Here is a 21670-nt window from a genome sequence, read left to right on the forward strand (position 1 = left end):
ATGCACTGCTTTTAATACTAACCAGTCCCTCCTGTTAATATCTGGGTGCTGCGAGTGGGTGGTGCTGCTTAACTTAATATTTTAATGGATACGGGAATCTCGCTCATATGAAGAAACTCACTCTATTCTGCACGATTAACCTACACATACCCACCTCTATTGGCTATTTCAAAGTCAAGGAAATCTAAAAAAAGGAAACCCTGAACCAGAATAATAGACTCACGTACTGTCTGCAACACTGCAGCAGAGTGCAGGGATGCAGTCTGGGACGTGGCATCCTTGCTCAAATGTCAACAGAGTAGGAACTATTAGTATAAAGTGCGTAAGCTGACTGAGAGCTATGCTGCCCTACAAAGGCAAAAGGCCTTAACTTTGTTTTTTGGTCGAAAAAGGTATCTTGAGTCAATTCTGTTTTTTCCAGAAAACAATGGGTTATCTTAACAGTAACTTCTAAAAGCCCAGGAAAAACCAAGGAAGAACACCGTAACAGCAGTTACCGCTCTTTGACGTAGTTTTGGAATGCTCAAATTGAGTTAAGGTACTCTGCCTTTGTTTAGCCGTGGGTCAATATGAAGTCACTGTGTGTTGGCCTGTTGTTACGGTACTCTACCTTTGTTGTACTGTCCATTAAAGTCTGCTTCGTTTTAAATTACAGAGTAGCCGGTTAACTGTTTTAAACTAGATTTTATACAGGTGTTACTATAATGGTTTTGTAAATGGTGATAAGCAACCAAATATTGATAATGTGGAAGTTTCTGCCTTTTGCCTTGTGACTTCTCACTTTTTGCAGACAATACAAAGACAGTACAGTAACTTAATAGAGGTCAAAAGTCAAGTTTGAGCAAAAAATAATAAATTCATGTCTAACTTTCCTTACTAAAACATCTAATTGCCAGATTTCCAGTTTACTATCTATAATTAATTTGGCTGGACAGCTAAAAAACTTTAGTAAGTCATTTTCATCTTGAAATTGAAAACCCCTCCATGCTTTCTCCCACATTGTTTTGCACTCATTCTTTAGTGGCTGCTCTCTGCAGCTTTGCAGTTTTTTGTACAGTCACCAAAGCCATTCAAAAGCCCAACATGGATATATTTTAAGAAGAGGACAGCATGTGAAACAGAGCATTAGCACCATATATGATAATGTCTTCAAATCTATTGTGTATCGCAGCGTATTAAAGGTATCTCGCTGTCAATATTGTTGGCAATGTATCTTAATAGTAATAGTATTGAAACGTTGTGGGCCCTATCTTGCATCCAGCACAGCACAAAGCCCGACGCAAGAGTCTTTGCTAGTTTAAGACCGAAACAGTTGTCAATTTCCCGTCCAGAGCCCAAGTCGTTTAAATAGCAAATGCACCTGCGCCCATCTGCGAGCCCCTGGGCGTGCTGGCCTTACAGGGACGTGTGTTCAGGTGAATTCTTGGCGTATTGCTATTTTGAGGCAGCGGGAAGTGATCGCGCCATTGACCAACTAAAACCTGGTCTAAAGTCAATAACAGCATTTCATTGTTATTTTAACAGCGAATTAGTAAAATGCGCCTAGGCTCGTGCACAACGCGCGCACACTATGCTTGTTACACACACAGGGAAGCGCAGCAGCACACAAACATGCAAAAGATTACAAATTACAAAAAAACTAATTGGTTTATTGCATGTTACGACCAAAACACACCTATGAATTTATGAAGACACTAAGTACAACCCTTTTGAACCATGCGCCCGGCGCACGGACCCTTTTTTCCGCTGTCAAACTAACAAAAGTGGATTTGGACACGCCCTAAACGCACCTACGCCCTATGTCTTTTCCATCTCTCATGCACAGTATGTTACATTAGATATCAAGCTGCTGGAGATCACTTTTAGCCACTGGTTGATTCTAGGGCCTTCAGTTCCAGTTCAGCCTCCAGTGGCCGCATGAAATTGAATGTCATGTTTGTCTTCTAAGTAATGATTTAAAATGTTCTTTAGCCATGTGGGAGGGGTTCAAAAGTGCGACAAAATTCTAAATGTTTCATATCTCTCTGCATGGCCTCTCTTATGTAGCCTACCCTGTTTTTGTTTTGTGTCATTGTCATTATTAAAACGTTTAGTGCTCTGTGTGCATTGTCCTCTTGATCTCGTGATTGAACTGAAATTCCCACAGGAATGAATAAAGTATCCATTTATCTGTATCTGTCATTATAAAAGTGAGATGAGAATCAATAAAGAACCAAACAAATTGGCCATGCCATCATCAGGAAACTGCTTCCTTTATCTGTTCTAAGCCAGACGTCGTGTCTGTGCATCTCTAATGTTCATCAAGCGTTAACTCTAACATCATCTGTCTTAAATAAAATAAAACCGGCCATCTGCTATGGGTGCTATTAATAAATTGTTGTCTGTCTGATAACATTTTTATCTAAACGTAGGCCTATATGAATGTCCGATTCAAAAATTAGAAACCTTAAAAGTGATTTAAGGGTTTTAATGCAGCACTGACACTAACAACATCTGGAAAATAGACACAAAAGGTCCCTGAGGGGGGTGGGAGGGGGGAGTATAATAATAACCCTACATTCTCATCTTATTCTGGCAGCTTGCATAAATAGCTCTTTGAGACTGTCCTGTTCAAAAGCAAATGACAGCATTGATTGTGTGTTCAAACTGATTTAAATAACTCACATTTAGGTTCAACGCAAAACAAGTTAAAAAAAATCTTCTTATTGAATTCAAAGCTGCAAGAATCTGTATTTATGTGAACAATGAATCAGATGTCTGTGTGATGTGAAAGATGTCATTGGTAGTGACATTACCACTAGGTCATGACATAAGTGAATTATCACATAACCCAGGGTGCGAACTACGGGGGAGCTAGGGGGAGCTCGGCTCCCCTGAAAACGTGATTTGTGAAATTTTGGGGGGTCTCTAAAAATATTGACTGTGTCATTTTGACGTGCAATTTCAGTTTTGTGTAATGTGATCATCGTGGATTATAATGTGTAAAACTGCAAAAATATAATTCATGCGTGATGGTGATTTAAACCAATTCACTTCAATAAAGAAAACTATACATGTTATTCTTGTTATGAGCATCAAGGCGTGGCGGCGCTGCGGTGCAAATCCAACTCATGTTTAGTAGGCTACATGTTAACTCAAAGATTCGTAGAAAAAATATAAACGTTGGAGGCCATTAATCGGTGCGCAAAGTCCTTGAAATCCATTCTGCAGTAAGCATCATATAGCCATGGCAAAAAGAAAACAAGGCAGTTTAATTAATTTTGGTTTTACTAAGAAACTGTGTAGCGATGACGTTAATAGCACCAACTAATTCACCTGCTGCAAGCCCTGTTGGCACACCTCCCCGGGGTGACAACGCAAGAAGAAGCTGAAGAAATAATGTCCTCTCTGGCTGAAGATGATCCTAACCTTCTCTCTCTTTTTCCCTCTTTTCTCTCCCGTTAAATTGGAACAGCCAGCAGTGGAGAGCCTGGAAGAGCCCATATACATGGCTGTTTGTTAAGGATGGAAGCTTGGGGTGCGTCGCTATGGTCTAATTGAACGGAGGAATTCTGGTATTCTTCTTATTGTTTATATATTTGTGGTTGGCTGTTTGCCCTATCTATTCCTGTCGATAAAGTATGATAGGGTAAATCCTGTATAGTGCATACACTTGTAGCTGTTATGTATCTTTGTAAGTCATTGTAAGTTGCGAGCGCACGACCCCCCCCCCCGCGTGGAAAAAAAGTGGGCTCCCCCGAAGGCCACGGTATAGTTCGAACACTGACATAACCCTATCAATTAACCTCATTTCCAGCTGCACTTTGTAAATGAAAAATATTGATAAAGCTGCATATTAGCTTCCCAGAAACATCTTGCAGCTAATTTATCATAGTGGACACGAAAAGGACTCAAAATGAATTCTTATCTTGCTCCATGTCTGCTGTATAAATGCACTCTTTACTTTGACTGAAGCACGACGCCAGGGTCTTCACCCTTACCAGCTAGCAGCAAGCATTACAAAGTCTGAGCTATAAAGAGGGGTCACTCGTGGTCATGAACCCTTTCGTCGTCTGATTGGCTGCCATTGAGCCATACATGCTGCTTTAAAGGCTGACTGTAAATCCACTTTCAAGGAAAGTCAGTCCATCTGCCAGGAGCAGTCTCCAGTTCCTGTGTGAAATTAAATGTCAGATGCAATGACGGAAGAAGGGAATGTATAACAGCTGACTGGCCTGCTAACCAAAAACCTGCTTTCTTTAACTGTGAGGACTAGTCCATTCAAAATTTGAATAAAACAGTCTCTCGCTCTCTCTCTCTCTCTCTCTCTCTCTCTCTCTCTCTCTCTCTCTCTCTCTCTCTCTCTCTCTCCCTCGCTGAATTGTCCTCTTCCGCCCCCATTCCTCACACACCGAAGGATCCAGCCAAAGAAAGAGGACCTTTTCAGTGTCCTCTCTCTGATTGTGTGAAAACATCCCCCTCTATGTGCAAAATTTGGCAAGTCATTTCGCTTCTCAGGGCTGCCGAAAGACAGCGAAGCCCCCACTCCACTCTGAAAGGTCCTCCAGCAAAAACGCTCTCCAGCTGCTTATGCTTGAATTAAAACAGATTGCATTATGGCTCTCGATGATCACCAGAGCATCATCAGCTTTAGCATTGGCCTTGAATTCCTGATGCGAAGCTGGGCATTTGATTTATTGTTTAAAAAAAAAAAACTCTCCCAGAACATTGCCTCGCTTTATTTGACCAAGTTGAATTAGTTTCGCAGTAAAAAGAGCTGCTGCCCCACATGGAACAATAACCTGAAAAAACATAGTTAGGCTGTATGATGTTGATGCTTTTAGCTTGATACATGACTTTCCACAATCTTTGGAACGTGTGCGCAATGTACGCCAGCCAGTCGCCTGTCACAACATCCTTAGTCCAACATTTTTTTTTTTTTTTTTTTGGAGGGTGCAATGTTAACATTGCGACAGCCGCAGTTTTAATTGTTTCTTGACAAGCTGTAGCAAGTGAACGCTTAAGGCAGCAACAGTTGATTTCACCTGCTGCTATGACAACCGGTAAATGAACTCAGCTGTGGCTAATTAATGTTGCCAACTCACTGACGCTTAAAGGAATTAGAGTCATTGTTAATGACATTAGTTCCACCTGTGCTTTTCCTGCTATGACACGTCAATATGTCTGATGTGAAAGAACGTCTGTTATGTTGTTAATATGCTCTCTGTATGTCAGTGTCTGTACATTTACACTCGCATCATAGTTTTAACAACCCCTTAAAAGCTCTGAATCGGCACAGTCACTCTATGAAGATAACGTTAGCTCTAGCAGCTACGCTATGGAGCAACATTAGGCGTCATCAATCGGATGTCAAGACCTTGTCAGATGTGATTTAACAGCAGTTTGTCCTTATCACCAGAACTGGCCAACAAGCCAATATCAACAAATATAATTGCCACTTTAAAATGTCATGATCAATCTCAGTTAATTTACATAGAAGTTAAAGGTGCAGTAGGTAAGACTTATAAAACTAACTTTCTGTCATATTTGCTGAAACTGACTCTATGTTCCAGTAGAACTACATGAAGCAGGTCATTTAAAAAAAAAAAAATCTGGCTCCTCTGGCACCACCTACAGCCTGTAGTGTGATTTGCAAAAATCCACCGCTCCTTGTTCAGATGGACCAATCAGAGCCGGGGTCTAACTGCGTGTCAGTCACTGCTCATGCACACACACTCATTCTCCCTTGTGGGGGCAGGGGCTTAGGAGACCGTTTTGGGCTTTAGCGGAAAGGGGGGGAGGGACCGAGAAGTTGTCGATGTTCAAATTCTTTGGCTAAGTCCTGGATCTTCACAATCCTACCTGCGGCACTTTTAACTTTCCTCTAAAAGACAGAATGGTTGTAGATAAGAACCCTGGGATGATTTCAAGAACATGCAAAGTTGCATTTTATCTAATCTGATTTTACGCCTGTAGAAACATAAGATAAGCTGGTGATTGCATTTATGCAGTTATTTGTCCAGCAAGTGACAGTGGCAGTGAGCTGTGCAGACTTACGCAATAGTAGCAGCTCCAGCCGGTAACGGTGTGGGCCGTGTCTTTCATCTCCTGCAGGGCCTCGGCACGCAGGTAGCCCAGCTCCCTCAGGCAGCCGTCGTGGAACATCCGAGTGCAGATCCTGCATGGGTACAGGTCGTCGGCCGTCCACACCTCACACACTTCACACATCTCATCGCTCGGTGGCTGAGGTAAAAACAGAGTCAGATTGTGTCATGTCCATTAAGACTGTTGTTGCAAACTTCGATCAGGCAGACGCGGCGATTACAAACGCACAAAAACAAGAATTGCTTTTTCTGCTGTGCATGAACGCTCTGAATAACAGGTCAGGTGGAAAGATTAGGAATCAGTCCATCAGTGGTAGGAGTGTGGTTTGATGGGGGGATGGGTATTGTATAATGTATTAGTGGTTTTTGTTTTCTTTTTGCTCAGGGTCTACGTTAATGAAAAATGATATCTGTGTCCTCGTCTGACATGTGTCTAATATTTGTTTTGTCAGTTTTTCTCCAAATTCTCAGTAGAATGTATTCATACCCAGGATACACTCAGCTGTCAAGCCAGGGAAAATGCTTGATTGGTAAACTATGCAGGAAACCTCAGTCATGCTTTTCAAAACAGATTTAAGTTAGATTTTGTCAAGCCCCACTGGCCTTTTTGTACCCATTGTTTGAAACTTTTCGATAAACATGGATAGAGTGTTTACATTTGAACAATCCAAGAAACATTGTCAATTTCCATGCTTCCTTTTTATCTCTTTTCAGTGCTACGGCCCCAGCTTCAGGGCGGTAGACACATCACAGAAAAGACCTTGTCAAATTTCCTCAGTCACAGCTTATCTTATAATATTGGCACACCGGTGTGATCTGATGACTCTATTTACATCAACAAGCTTCCTGCATCATCGATAGTCCCAGTCAAAATTAGATCAGCAGGGACTTTAAGTGGTAAAGTAAGTAATTCCTCAACTTCTATGCAATACTTTGTGTAAAAAACCAAGACTAACAATTTCTTTTTCATTATGCCACACAGTCTTACATGTGTTTTGGTTGTAACAAACAGCATTGTGACTTTAGCTGCTCTTAAACTTAGCGGGGCAACGAGAGAATGAATTATTGGTCAATAAAATCCAGAGGGATCCCCCCAGTGGGTGTATGACTGTGCTCAGCAACTTTCCTTGTAGTCCGCCTGATGAAGTGTGAAGAATGGTGTGTTCACAGTTGACAATTCGGCCCAAGAATAGAGCTAAAGTTTAGCTTTGATTTTATAGAGATAAAGTTTAGCTCACCGTGGAGAAAATAAATTCCAACTCTTGGAAGCATAACTGCATTTAGAAATTTTATAGCTAGCTTAGATTTTGATATTTCTTGCATACAATAGGAAAAGTGCATTACCGTAAGTGAAAGCAAACAACAAAATAAAAAGCACTGGATCCACTGGTCAAAAGAAGGAAGATATTAATATGGGCTAAAGAAAAATAAGAATAAGTTAAATCCACTCCAAAATTAATAGACAACTCAACACAGGATATTGTAAGGATTTCATTTCCTTTTTGACATTTTTAACATCAACACACTGACGTACAACTGAGTGTCGCCAGCATAACACTGAAAAGTGACACCATGTCTATTTATGCTGTGGGGAATGAGGCACAGTCCCAAAATTGACCCCTGAGGTACACCATACATTACATAAGAAAATAAAGAGACAGCTGCTAATGAAGATGCAGAACTTTCAATGAACCCAATAAACCCACCCATCAGGAGTATTAGCCTGGATAAAACCATCCTATATTGCTTTACCCATTGTGGTCTAGATACCATTTGAGTTCAATTACAACCTTTCGAAATTACCAAGTGCATATCTCTTATTATTGCTAGGGAGATGCTTTTATTTCTGTGCCTCTTGTTAAAGTGCAGCACTGGCTGTACAGCAAGTTGCCAGGCAATGTTTACTCTTTGCAAAATAGAAAACCTGATGGTGTCAGTGCTCCTGTGATCTCCATCCACTGTTAGTCAGCGTCGCCCTGCATATGGTCACCTCTCTGGGCCACATCGAAAGCAGCCCGCCCACAAGGTGTTTTTGCTGTGAAGAGCCCTCACGCAAAACCACACACAACACATCTCACAGCTAGTGTGGAAATAAAAGGGGGAAACAACTTTGTACTAATACTTTCTCACCTTCAACAAGGGTGTTGAGATAAAGTTAAGAGTCCATTTACAGCCTGGCGGAACTGCTTTATCATAGTGCCTGACTTGGGGGAGGAAAAGAGATAATGCGCTGCTGTTGCCATGGTGATTCTTTGACATTTTGCACACATCTCTTTAATCCCAGGATTTGGGGATTTGTAGTGTGTGTTTTGTCAACATAAAAGGTATTTGTTTTTATATATATATACCTGATTTAAATATGAATTAAGATCACTAGCCACCGCTCTAGGCCATCATTTAATACCTGCTCTTTCTTTTCCAGCTCCACCTCTACAGGCTGGTCATCATCGGCTTCCCTTTTGGGACGCACGAAAGCAGGCGGCGTGAGCTGATGGCTCTTGTCAAGATCTTCAGGCTCTACTCCTTTCCCGTCCCGTAGCCTGGACCAAGACTCCTGGTTGGCCTTACACTCGTCCTTCGCCGGCCCCGAGGCCTGGTGGGAGGTCGACGGACCTGCGCTATTGTCCGTTTCCTCTCGCTCCGCCTCCTGGGTGTTCTTGTCAGGAGCGGCTGAAGGTTTGGCAGGGCCCTCGCCGTCCTCCACTTCTCCGTCTGCCTGTTTTGCTGGGGCAGGGCGGTCCTTAATGCCCGCCTGGAAGGCAGAGACAACAGCGTTGCATTTCTGCACCTTCTCCACCTGCTGCTTCTTTGACATGAGCACTCCCATGGCTGCAGACAGATGGAGAGAGAAAGAGACAGAGAACATTTACACAAGTCCGCTGTGTTGACAATTTATTAACCATTTGTTAACAGTTCTTATGCAGGATTAAAGGTCTCTTAAAGCTTGGTTTCACATTTTAAATTTTCATTATTTTCAACAATATAAATCGTTAACTATTCAAGACTATATAAGGAACAATACAGTTTACAGTAAATAAAATCTCCCTCAATATCATTCATTATAAGATAAAATCTCGAAATGTCCGCCAGCCTGCATCATCAGGAGTGTGCGGGTGCGGTTTGATCAGCAGCGTAAGCAGACCAAAAACCAACAGCTGTCATCAGATTGTGATTCAAATATTGTTGAATTTTGATTAGTGCACGGAAGAACGTGATATCAGTTTTTGCCAATTGAGGTCCGCCCACATAAAATCAGTAAGAAGAGCAAAAAACAAAATGCAGTCCCCCATAGTAAGAAGCTGATAAAAAACACATTCTCAGGGCCTTTGACTAACCTTCACCTTGACCAATACATACTGTATACACTGAAACATCTACCATATACTGTAGGGTTGGGTATCCTTTGGGTTTTTTCCGATACCGGTGCTAAAGCGATACTTTGGAAACGGTGCCGTGCCTAATCGGTGCCTGTTGTTTTTCCAACAACAGCAGCTGCAGACTGTTACATCCCAGTGTTGGAATCCTCTACAGTGAAATACAGTCACACTTTACACCGTTAAACATTAGCTGTCAGCATTTTAACCGTGTTTAATCCAGCTACAAGCTAACGGTAGTGTAACGTTACTGTTTAGGTAGGTTATGTCGTTTAGGCACCGGTGCCATATTAGCATTGGGTATCGGTACCCAACCCTAATATACTGCCATGTACAGTGCATGCATACACACATGCATGTCCTTTAGTGGTGCCTCCAATCAAAAGGAACGTTTACTAGACCAGATCTTTCATGAAAAGAATGAGTAAAACTCTTATTAAAAGATGATAGCTGATAGAGCTACATCATACGGATGGTGAACTCTCTGGCGAAATCATGTTTTTTCTTGTAAAAGAATACAAGGACAAGGTGGGAACTTGCTGTCGTCAAACAGAGATGAGATTATCAACCTATTAAAAAATATATTTAGTCTCTTTGCACATCGCTCCTTAGACTTACTGAGTGGCTTTCTCGCACTGAACAGCTCGGTCCCTTAAATCTCTCAAATCTCTTTTTTATCAGCAACAATTTCCCTGAACTCCTTTCCTCCTTATTACTAATAAACTCTCCCCATCTGCTCCACATTTCTGTGACTCACACTCACTGCTATAGTATTTCACTGTTCAGTCGGCATGAAGATGTGGATACTGACTGTTGTGAAACAATCCGATCAGCGTTGTTTGTGGTTTCGAAGCCTATGATCTGCTTTGACCCCTGTGAGTAGATTCTGAAAGCAGTGGCGAGATCTCAGAGGACAAAGCGACACGAAGCAGGGTTCAGTTCACAATGTTCTAAAGGTTTGATGAGACACACAAGGATGTGCATATTTCTAACAATCGCTTCATTCATTAAGTCGACGTCTAGTAAGATAAGAGAGTCAGGATGGGAGGAGGGATTGTCTCAAGGTCTCCTCACACAGACAGGAAAACAGTGTTGCACTAACAACTAACAACTTTCTTCAAACTTCTCACAGAATGGAGTGTAACATTATTCACAACACTGACTGAGATTAGGTTTTTGCTTGAACGATTCGAGTGAGAAATATAAATGTGTAAACTAAGAAAGTAAATCCCGCAACTCACAGCACACTGAAAAAAAAAATCACTACATTGCATATTTTTCTAAACACCAGGTGTGCGATTTCAAATCCTAAATATGACCCCCTGCAATGGTAGCAGATGTTTGAGAAAACATAAGCTTGTGTGTCTGTGATGCCATTACACACAAAGGCTCCTCTTCATATCTTTGTGAGTAAGGGATACTTTACATATTGATGCGGAAATCTATCATTTGCACTAATATGTCTGTGGCTCTCCACAACTCAACATTGTGAGGGTGTCATGCATCTGAACGGCAGTGTATAACTGCTCGTCAGAGTTCTGAGAAATCAGAAAGATTGTCTAATAAAACTCATTTAAATGCTCGTATTATGGTCACTTTTAGGTTCATAATTGTATTTAGAGGTTGTACCTGAATAGGTTTACATGGTTTAATTTTCAAAAAACACCATATTTGTGTTGTACTGCACATTGCTGCAGCTCCTCTTTTCAGCCTGTGGGTTGAGCTCTCTGTTTTAGCTACAGAGTGAGGCATCTCACTTCTGTTCCATCTTTGTTAGAAGTCACACATGCGCAGTAGCTAGGTAAGGACTACTAGCCAGTCAGAAGCAGAGTATGAGGGTGTGCCACGCTAGCAGCTAGGCGAGCATTATAACGTGTGCTAAGTAAAGGCTGGACCACAATAAAGCTGTTTGGAGCAGTTTGTGAACAGTGTTTTCTGTTGGAGATGGTAAGTCCCTTTGGGGTGGACTTTGGGCTTTTTCACTTTTTATACCTATTACATGCACAAGATATATAACACAAAGGAAAGGGGAAAAGCCAAAAAAGCATAATAGGAGCACTTTAAGATTTGTGAAGGTTTGAAAGGTCACGTATCCCCATTATCTTGTCATAGTGGGAAAAAAATGGATAAAGGTTTTAAAATACAGCACACACACAAAGCCTTTTAGTAACATGCAGCTACTGGCCAGTTATCAATTTATATTCTACGTTGTGTCTGTCCAGGAGCAATGTCCTAGGTACTTTTTGGAAGAGATCTGTGAAGAGTTTCTCAAAATGGTTGACCACCAACTAATCTTCAGTGCTTCGAGCAGCAAAGATCGAAAATGTCCGACATTTTTACAAGCCCGTGTTTTTATTTTTACACACATGCTTTTTTTCAAGCAATGTTTCACGTTCATACATGCTCGAGGGAGCTTCGATTTTATGCTGAGCAAGTTTCCCATCCAATTTCCAACCAACCAAATTTCCAAAATTGATCAGGGATTCATGCTGGTGTCACCTTCCAACCAAAGGTCATCCTCTTCAACCTTTGGGCCAGTGAGTAATGCACCTGATTTCTGATCGGTAAATAAACTTCCAGAATTATGTCAGGAGGCCAGGTTTTGCTGACAGTTCAGAGAATAGAGAGTTGACATTTGGTGTGTGTGCATATCAAATGTGTGCTTGTTTTTATTGGTTCCAACATGTGCATGCTCAATGCTTATGCACAGCATCAATCAAATTAATAAATAAGTGACATCACTTCTTCTCAACTCCGAATGCAGAGTTGAGATAAGATACTTTAAGATAAGAGAAAATTTATTGTATTCTCTCTGCATGTTTTGCTGGATATTAAAGCAAACGCCTCTAGACATCTGAGCATTTCCCTAAATGAAGACAATTTGATTTTGACAATGCTAGTGTTATAAATATAATATATAATATAATAAAACCTGAATCATGGAATAACTCCTTTTCATTTCGTCATTGTGCTGGAATCTGCCAACTCCTGCGTTTTCTAGGGTCCCAAAACGTTTCCAGTGATTACATAACATAACTCCTGAACACATAAGGTGACATCATACGCTGTAAGATGCGGTACACTTTGCAGCAAAGTTAGGGGAAAAAAAGATGCATAAACTGACTTAGTTCTGAGTTCCACTTAAGTGAGACACAACCGTGAATTCCATTATTGAAAAAGGGCGCCTCGTGGATTCAAGTTGATTACATGGTACTTATTGGACATGTGTCTTTGCTCTCAAATGCAATCCCATCCATCCACGTTTCACATAAGTGCTTGTGTGAAATTCAATCGCATTTATCTGAAGTGAAATGGGAGTAATTCCCTCTCTCTTCCTCCCAGGCTAAGGGTTTAATTGCCTTGCAGGCCTTATGTGCTCAGGTTGCTGCTCCAGGTGTATCATACACTGTAGAAGCTACAACAGTCATTTGTATCGCACAGACCTTAGCACAAGCTGCACTGTCTCGGGTTTCATGCATTAAAACGATCCAAAACACATCTAGGGATACAAACAGTGAAATTGCATGTGTTCACAGATAAAACACATCAAAAGCGTTTTGATTTCTTTGTTCTACTTTGGTTTGCTTTCATGCAGACATAACAGAGGCACAGTAATACATTATTTATAACTGCATGAATATCTATTTTGGCTGGTGTGTCTCTAAAATAAGGTCAAAGATCAAGTCAGCTGAAACATGGACTCCTGCTGCTGGTAGGGATTTATTAAATGTGTCCCATCAGATTCATTAAACCAGGTTTTTAACCATGTTTTTGTCATGACATATGTCCACACTGGTAAAAATGACCAAATGAAGTATACTCCAAAATGCCAACACATGGTCGAATTCATCACTGAAACTCATGTCAATGGATTTTCTGATGCTAAATGGTCTATAACAAATAAAAAGGAGCAAACAGTCAAATTTTCGTATTGAACAGCCAAATAGTACAGCCCTAGACTGCTTTGTGCCGCAGAGCAAAATAGGAATGGAACAGGTTATCAGGGATGGACAAACTGGTGAGAAATTAGCAGAGGATGGTGAAAAACCTTTAGTTACAGGCCAGAAAACAAAAATGACTCGTATACTAACTGCTAAGCCTTGCTCTGCTTTGTGGAAAAATTGGGACTGACCATCTTCCTTAAGGCCGCCACTCAGTTTAAAAGGTACGTAAGTCTACCTCGTGACAAAGCCCACCTGTAGTTTAATAAATGACAGCAGCAACCTGAGAATGTACAATGATTAAAATACACATATTCTGGATAGGTTGTTATCCTAAATGCAGAAATGACAATCAGCTCACTTGGTTTAGCATAGATAAGCTTAGGCTGAAAGGTTGTGTTCCATTATGTTAATGCAGCAGTAGTTTTTGAATAGTATTGAAAAGAGAATATATAATAAAGATGTTTCATCATGTCTATTGACAATAAGTAGAGAATTCACAGTAACAGAATCCAAATGCATCTATCTCCACTAGTATTTCTTTCCACACACTGATTAAACAATAATCTGCCAACTACACATTGTACGTCACCTTTTTAAGATACCTTTTATGCATTTTGGCTTTATTGATAGAGACAGGAAATACGTGTAGACCCTAACCTTAGGGTCGAGACCAAGGGGTCCCACATAAATCTGAAGGCATGGGATAATTAACATGCTGGGACTTCTGGTAAACAAAATATTTGTATTTCTTCTGATTTTATCTTAAATCTATTGCTGTAGTTTAACTGGTCACAGGTAATAGAATATGCAGTCTGTGACGAAGGGTCACAAAAAAACACGTAGCATGAAGCATCACAAGGAAATCCAACAAAAGGCTGGGACCTATGATGTTAAATTATTGAGTAAATAGGGGGCATCTACACATTTCATGGCAATCCATCCAACAGCTGTTGAAACATTTCACTCAAAAACACAAGTGTCAACCTCATGGTGGTGCAAGAGGTAAAGTCAGCATATCACCAAAGTCAGTAGGATTCATCCTCCAGGAACCATGAATGAGTACTTCATCAGTCTGGACAAGGGGTGGACTGACTGACTGACTGAGCGTCAGACTGACATTGCCTTCCCAAGAGCCAAGCTAGCATGGGGAACAAGTCAAGATAGCCCTAAACTGGATACTAGTTGAACCACTTGAATATATAAAAATCCCCAAGCAGAAGTGTCCAAAACCACAATGTGGTGATCGCAAAACAGGATGTCTGACTGATTATTAGAGGGACTTCATTATCCACTGAAGTGACCTTCCTGCTCTGGCTCGGAGCAGCACTGGCACAGATATCAGCGACAGCCTTTAGGTGCCAGAAATGTCAACTTGTAAACTGCCGCCTCTTTCACATGAACCCAAGATAAAAAAAGGGAGTTTTAAAGCTTTAGAATGCGTGGAGGCAAGGCTTGCAATAACGGTATGGTTGATATATTGATTAGATGCTTCCACCACAGCTGGATCCTCAATTACACTGCAGTGCAGATAATGCACCGTGCCATTTTGAATGAGATAATCAACAAAAAAACAAATTGTTCTTTAATGGCCAGCAAAGTGAATAGGCTTCATAAACACTGGGAGGGAAATGAGAAATAATAACAATAAACTAAGTGCTATTACAAGCCCCAAGGTCTTAAGCACACTCCATCAAATCAATAAATAGTCAATGGCACAAATATAATTGAATTATTCTTTGAAAGTCAAGCACTCATAAGTCTAAGTCAAAATCGGATTTATCCATGATAGAACAAAACATATAAACAAACACAACAAGGAAAGAGGGAACAATAGTGTCTATCGTCCTGCATTATTAATAAATACCATTCCGCAACTCATTTGTCACTACAATTCAATAGCAGATTTAATGGAAACGTACACTCAGATATGTACAGGGGAATTGTATGATGCCAGAGGGAAGATGAAGACAGGTTGCTAGGAAATCATGTATCTCTCACAACACGCATTCTTCAAACAAAGCTGGAATTGTGAAGCCACTGTTGATGAGCACACAGAAGACCTTGTCATATTCCGGTTAACTTATGAATTTTAAATGAGGGCCTTATGTTTTTTTTTTCCTCAGTGTACAAGTCTATTCTGACACAAATGGGTCAGTGGCTGGCTTTGATACCTTGGGTTATTAGACAGTGCTGAGTAACCTGCCACTTGGTTGCCTCACATGTCTAAGATCCTAAAGCCTTTGACCACAAGCCTGTCAAAACCCTCAACGCAATTTCCCGCCCGACTGACAGCAGCATTTGTGCAGCTCAACACCAGCATGCACTTTATACTAACAAGAGAGATAGGTGATGTATTTGTTTTCCATGCGTGACAGCACTCTAGTAAGTATCTACAGCAGATACATGTAAATCAAACCGTTTATTACAATCTTATTTTTGTACCTCTCTGTTATAATAACATTGTCCTCACCAAGTTAATTGCTGAAATCTGACAACGCTAAAAATGAGGGGACAAGAAACGAGCAGTCGGACAATCATACAGGTTTTAAACACAGCACCAAATTAGCCAAAATCATTCAAAGACACAATTACAGGCCAACTGTTAAAGTAGTATCCAAACAGTCTGTTGTAAACATCCATCACAATTTATAGATTTACAACCTTACTTAGTAATGCGTTACAAGAATATTTCTTTAGCAAAGAGTAGTGTAAGGGATTATAATTTGAAATTAAGTAAATAATTACAGTTAACTAATCCAAGTAATGCTCTATTCTCTGAAAATGTTGGGCTCGGCTTGTTCACCGTTTTTCTTCGGAGTTTGTTGAGTGGTTGATATCAGTTTGGTTTGCAGTCAGACAGACAGACAGGCATAGACCCGTCCTCTGATTTTCTTACGCTGATATTCTTACCCTAACCAATCTCCCTTATCATGCCTAAACCTAGCTAACCCAACCAATGAAGGCAACAAGTACTAGCCAATCAGAGGCAGAGTAGGGCGGGTCATGACTTCACCATTCTAGGAAAACAATTGAGGCATCCAGTACATCCGTTAGAGTGGAGCAGGGCGCTAACCTCTCCCGCTAACTTCAAAGTTGCCTTATGTATATGTTGTGTGCTCTTAGCTAGCTTGCTAACATTAGCGAGCATGTGGTTTTGTTCAGACTTTGTTGAGTGCTGCTTAGCCAACTTTGGGGCTAGCATTAGAAAGCGGCTAGTAAATAACTATGTGATTGACCATACAATCTTGTTTTTGTTGTATGTAGCTGACCTATTGTTTGCAACCTGTTTGATCATCTGACTGCTTGTGTTTCCTTCTCCATCACACTTTTTTGAAATGATTATGCCAGATTTCCCAGATCTCAGCAATTAGTTTGGTGAGTACAAAAGTTATCATGCCCCAAACTACCAACATCCGACACAAGTCGTTCCAGTGCCAAATATATCTAAAAAGTGACACCACTAAGGCTCAGCAGTCACCAAAATTCACCCCCTGATATTACATTTGAGAGCAATACAATCTGAGGAAGATGGTATAGAACTCCCTCAGGCTTGACGTTCAGTAGATTCTTGCAGGAGCAGCTGCCTCTGCTGCTGTGCTCTCCTTTCCGGAGCCCTCTGAATGATTTACATGCCCCTGGATAAAAAAAGATCTGGATGAAGGGAAGGAAAATAGTGCCATTCCTTGGGGCAGAATCTGACATATATGGTGGCGCAAATGTTATTCTATCGAGCTGCAGTGCTCACAGAATATTCTGAAGATGGTGAGATATAGCAGCAATTCACTCGTTTTTGTGTCTCGTGTGACATGATCTCAGATTCTCCTATAGTCATCCATATTCCAAATACGGTACGGAGAATTGTATCCTTCATTTTGTTTTCCCCATTTTATCCGACACTTTATAAACTTTTTGCATTTGAGTCGGAGAAACATTTTAGGTTCAACATTTATATACTCAGGCTCCTGATTTATGTCAGCAATTCAATGTGACGTGCTCTCGGATGATGTAGCCCTCAGGAGCACCTTGGTTTAATTAAATATTGATGATTTCAGAGGGAGGTGGCACCAAAGTGCTTTTTAAATCCTCATGATTTTTTTTTTTTTTTTGCTCCTCTGAGTAATCCTCTTCACACTTACAATTCAACATTTACCTAAAAACAAATTCATTTAACACTTTTTTGTATCAGTTCACAACAACAATAGCATCCAACACACTGGACTGGAGTTCCATCATCAAATTTATGAATGTAATGCATCTAAGACAGAATTTTTTGTTCACATTGGTGGCTAGAGCTAAGGATATTATGCCTAAACAGGAAATTAATCTTTAGTTTGTATTGGAATCCATTTTCTCCTATAGGCAGCAGTGTATTAGAGGAACACCTAAGGTCTGCATTAGTATTCAGTCCTACGCTGCCCAAGTGCCACCATAGGGATGTTATTGTGGTCTACAGGGGCTCATATAACAGCCATTTATCAGTCTACAGAAAACAACTACTTCATTAAAATGTCCCTCGGGATGAATAAAGTATCTATCTATCTATCTATCTATCTATCTATCTACCTAATATCTACTTACAATGGTAAGTGTCACTCGGTCCCTCTATAGTTAATTATACTGCTGAAATGGATTATTATTTCCATTAGAATTGTTTATATAACCAGCTCTGTTGTCATTATTGGTACATTTGGTTGACCAGGTGCCAGAGTGGATTTACTGTAGCTTAAAGATGTTGCACAAGGTCGCTGTGATAACGTGACAGACTGCCGTGTTCAACAATTTAGCTCAAATAACTTCACCTTTTAAGGTGGACCTTATACTGCATGTTTTCCAAAGAAAACGTAATTGAGTGTGTGTCAGAAGAATAACAAAAAACAACACAATGTTTTCTCCGTAACATATTTGAAGGGGAAAAAAGCGCTTTACTTCAAGACAAGTCAATAAAAAAATGTGTAACAGAATCGTTTTCTTTTTTTCTTTATGAACCCTTTAACCATCTTGTAACACCTTCGATTTATCTTTAGGACCCCCATGAGTGGCTACGTTAGGATATGAACTGCTGGTTTACAAGACAAACAATACAGCAGATACAGTCCTTTAAATCTGCAGTTTTTGGTTCTTCTTACACTACGAGACAACAGACCTCATTTACAAGCCCCATTTCTAACACACTGTTATGTTAACATACATTTTACATGAAAGCGTGACGCTAATCTGTATCCGGCTTTACTCCCATGTTATGTGACCCAGTGTTCCTCTGACTGTACGATTCCCTTCCCAAAGCTGTTGGCTGTCACTGTTATGTACTGATTAGAATCCCAACCAGTCCTCCTTTTCATTCCCTGTTTCAGGGGAGGAGGGGGAGATTTTTTGAATGGAAGCATCACAAAGCATGCCTTTTCATGGGAATGAATCCCCCTTTAGCCGAAGATCTCACCCATGGACCAGGGAAAGCGAAGACCTGGAACTAATTACACTAACGAGTTCACCCTGATCCCTGTAGTAGCGACTGAGTGGAATCATTAACAGATGTACGTGCACTTAGACACACAGGGCCAAATAAATCAAATACAAGAGGTAAAGTAGGATTCTCTTGCTGCCCCTGGAGTTCTCAATTCTTCTGGAAGAAAAACTACTGATTTGTGCACGAACCAACATCTCTCCCTCTGGCATGGCATTGCCTCATCTCCCATCCTTGTACCGTACAACAACATTCTCTCCAAAAACATGCTCAAGGCTCGACAAATGCGTACAAGGGTTTGAAATTCAGCTAGTGAACTGACCGAAAAAAAGAAGAAAAAAAGTGTCTGAATGGAGGAGGAATTTAAATCTCAATGCATCGTTGGACTGGAGACATCACGTTGGCATTCAGGCGCTGCCAGCCAGAGAGCCTGTGCCAACCAAAACGCTCTTGGAGAGAGTAGGCTGCAGGCAGAGTGAGGAGCAGGGCTCCTTCCAAGGTTAACACCAAAACTGGCTTGTTTGTGGACCTATGTGGGCCGGGACATAACAACAATAGGGTTGTAAGCAAAGACTGAGGGGGAGCTTAATGGACAGCAGCACTCCCCTGTGGGATATAGGGCTGGGAAAAGTGGACAGAGCGGCTGGGGACTGACTGAGTAAAGTATGTCTGCTGCAGGAATTCAGAATGATCCAGCCATGCCATTAGTTGCAGAATCTCTCATTGATACAACTTCCTGTATAAGGTCATAGGAGGGGGAGAAGCAGAAGTCTGGCGCTTTAACACTTATTCACCCAATGACGTACATCCACCAGTAGTCCAAGAACTCCCTGAATTTTGTCTTTTCACTCCAATTTCTGCGTTTTATCATCGCACTGTTATAAAAGGAAAGAGACCCAAAAGCAGCCAAAGCCACATAGCAGCGTGAACTGTAGTTTGATTACAACCACGACGCCCTGACCTAAATATGCATCCCATACAATAAGCATCTGCAATGAGGCTTCCCAGCACACCCAGCTATGCGAGTCCCGTCACAGCCCAAATGTTTCGCAACATCAACAAAACAAAGCTGGATGTAGACCAGTTTGTTATGTAACCTTTTTAAAGAGAAAGCCAAGCATGGCATAGGCTACGTGGACTCACCTTAAAGAGTAAAGGCTGGCTTTTTCACCTCGACTTGTGTGGTGACTTTATCCTTTCTGTCTCAAGCCCGGCCGTCCAGCATGGCAAGACTTTGCTCGAATGAAGTAGCCTATGTGCGCCGTTACTCGCCTGTCGGAAGCCCCGCAGAGAGATGAATGGCACGGCAGTTTATTATTCCCTCCTTCCTCACAGTCCCACAGAGGACAATTTACAGTCGGAAGCAGCCTCTCTCCCCTTGGCAGCAATCGAGACTTCTCCAAGAGCCGCGGACAGCTCCGGTGCTGAAATGTCTTTCTCTTGTTTTTTTTTGTGTGTTCTTCCTCCACCCTCCTTTCTGAGCTACTCCCTCAGCATCTGAGGAGAGACACGCAGATTGCTGGCTGTTGGAGGCAGGAGTCCTTAGCTGCAGACTCACAGGCGCCCACTGAAGTTCAATCACGGATTTATAACCATCATATTTGCAGCCCCCCTCCCTCTCCGAGAGCCCTGCGAGTTCAGTCGTGATCATTTAGGTTAACAACTTGTGGGCTTCCTCAAGCTTGATCCTGGAGCGTCTTGATTGGCCCGGGACCACCTAGGTTCCCGCAGGTCCCAAAATAATGACGTTATTAGGAAATATTCCTCAGCAGCCAATTATGTCAGACCAACATGTTATACGTAATAGGGGATCATTTAGAGAGTGGTTGTGCTGCTTCAAAGTTTAAATCCCATTTGAGTCACTTTTTTTTTTTTTTCTCAGCAAAGGAAGTCAGAATTTAGCATATGTGTGACATGGAGGCACATTATGCACCTAGAGCTGCATCTGCACGGATTAAACTGCTGAGAGGAGAAGAGGAAAAAGATGAAAAGCCGCTATCAAATGTTAAAATTCAGATTTCTAAGCACTTTAATGTTGAAACAACAACTTGTGTTGTTCTGAAATGTTTTCTAGGCTACATAATGAGTGAAGTGTGTTCACTTTTATTTGGAAATTGCAACAATCTCCCCTTTAGCACCCGGAAATATGCAGTATATTGAATATTATTCTCATATTATGTGATTTTTTTAAAAATACCAGTGAAAATGCGTTTAGCCCAGACAGATGATACACAGTAAACCATTGAATTATCATTGATTTGACAATCCCCACTGCTGTCACTTGTATTAGAGTATCCCATTGTATCTAATGGACAGTGCCCAAAAATATATCAGAATTTCTCTTTTAAAAGAACATAATTTCCACAATTCATGCAATACCTATACTTTGTCTTGTTTCATATTTATCTTGACATTAAGAAACAAAGCCACTTGACAATGGGCAAATATAATCTCATATATGTAGGGTTGCAACTAATGATTATGTCCATTTTCAATGAATTTGTCAATTTTCTTTAGACTAATCGTATAGTCAAAACCCACATTGATTATACTATAAATAGACAAAAGCAGTAAATCCTACCATTTGAGAAGCTAGAAGCAGTAAATGTATTTGCTTGATAAATGCCTTAAATGATTAACCAATTATCAAAACTGCTGGTGAATAATGTTCTTTCAATCTACTGTGCAATCAAACAACTCATTATTTCAGTATGTACAGTATGTTTGTCTAAATAGGTAACTGCTACAATATACTGCAAAAGTGTAGACAACGGTGCTTCTGAGTGAAAAATTACCAACCAAATGATA

General features: G+C 40.9%; 1 protein-coding gene and 1 long non-coding RNA gene across 4 annotated transcripts in view; one reads left to right on the plus strand and one right to left on the minus strand.

The window, feature by feature from the left end:
• Positions 1-8619, plus strand: part of LOC120545503 — a 33081-nt gene extending 24462 nt beyond the window's left edge. For both annotated transcript variants that reach the window (XR_005636704.1, XR_005636705.1), the window contains exons 2-4: positions 6094-6227; positions 6798-6985; positions 8506-8619. This is a non-coding gene — a long non-coding RNA (uncharacterized LOC120545503). The remainder of the gene's footprint in view (positions 1-6093; positions 6228-6797; positions 6986-8505) is intronic.
• The window catches only part of phf24 (PHD finger protein 24), a 36488-nt gene extending 16001 nt beyond the window's left edge, over positions 1-20487 (minus strand). Inside the window, exons 1-3 of one of the 2 annotated variants that reach the window (XM_039779879.1) lie at positions 20006-20487; positions 8488-8912; positions 6037-6222 (exon numbers count right to left, since the gene is read on the minus strand). In XM_039779879.1, coding sequence (XP_039635813.1) covers positions 6037-6222; positions 8488-8910 — 609 coding nt within the window. In that variant the 5' untranslated portion in view covers positions 8911-8912; positions 20006-20487. The remainder of the gene's footprint in view (positions 1-6036; positions 6223-8487; positions 8913-20005) is intronic. The other variant, XM_039779881.1, reaches the window with a different exon arrangement.
• Between the last annotated feature and the right edge of the window lie 1183 nt (positions 20488-21670).

The sequence above is a fragment of the Perca fluviatilis genome, chromosome 17, assembly GCF_010015445.1.
Source record: "Perca fluviatilis chromosome 17, GENO_Pfluv_1.0, whole genome shotgun sequence".
Lineage (NCBI taxonomy): Eukaryota > Metazoa > Chordata > Actinopteri > Perciformes > Percidae > Perca > Perca fluviatilis.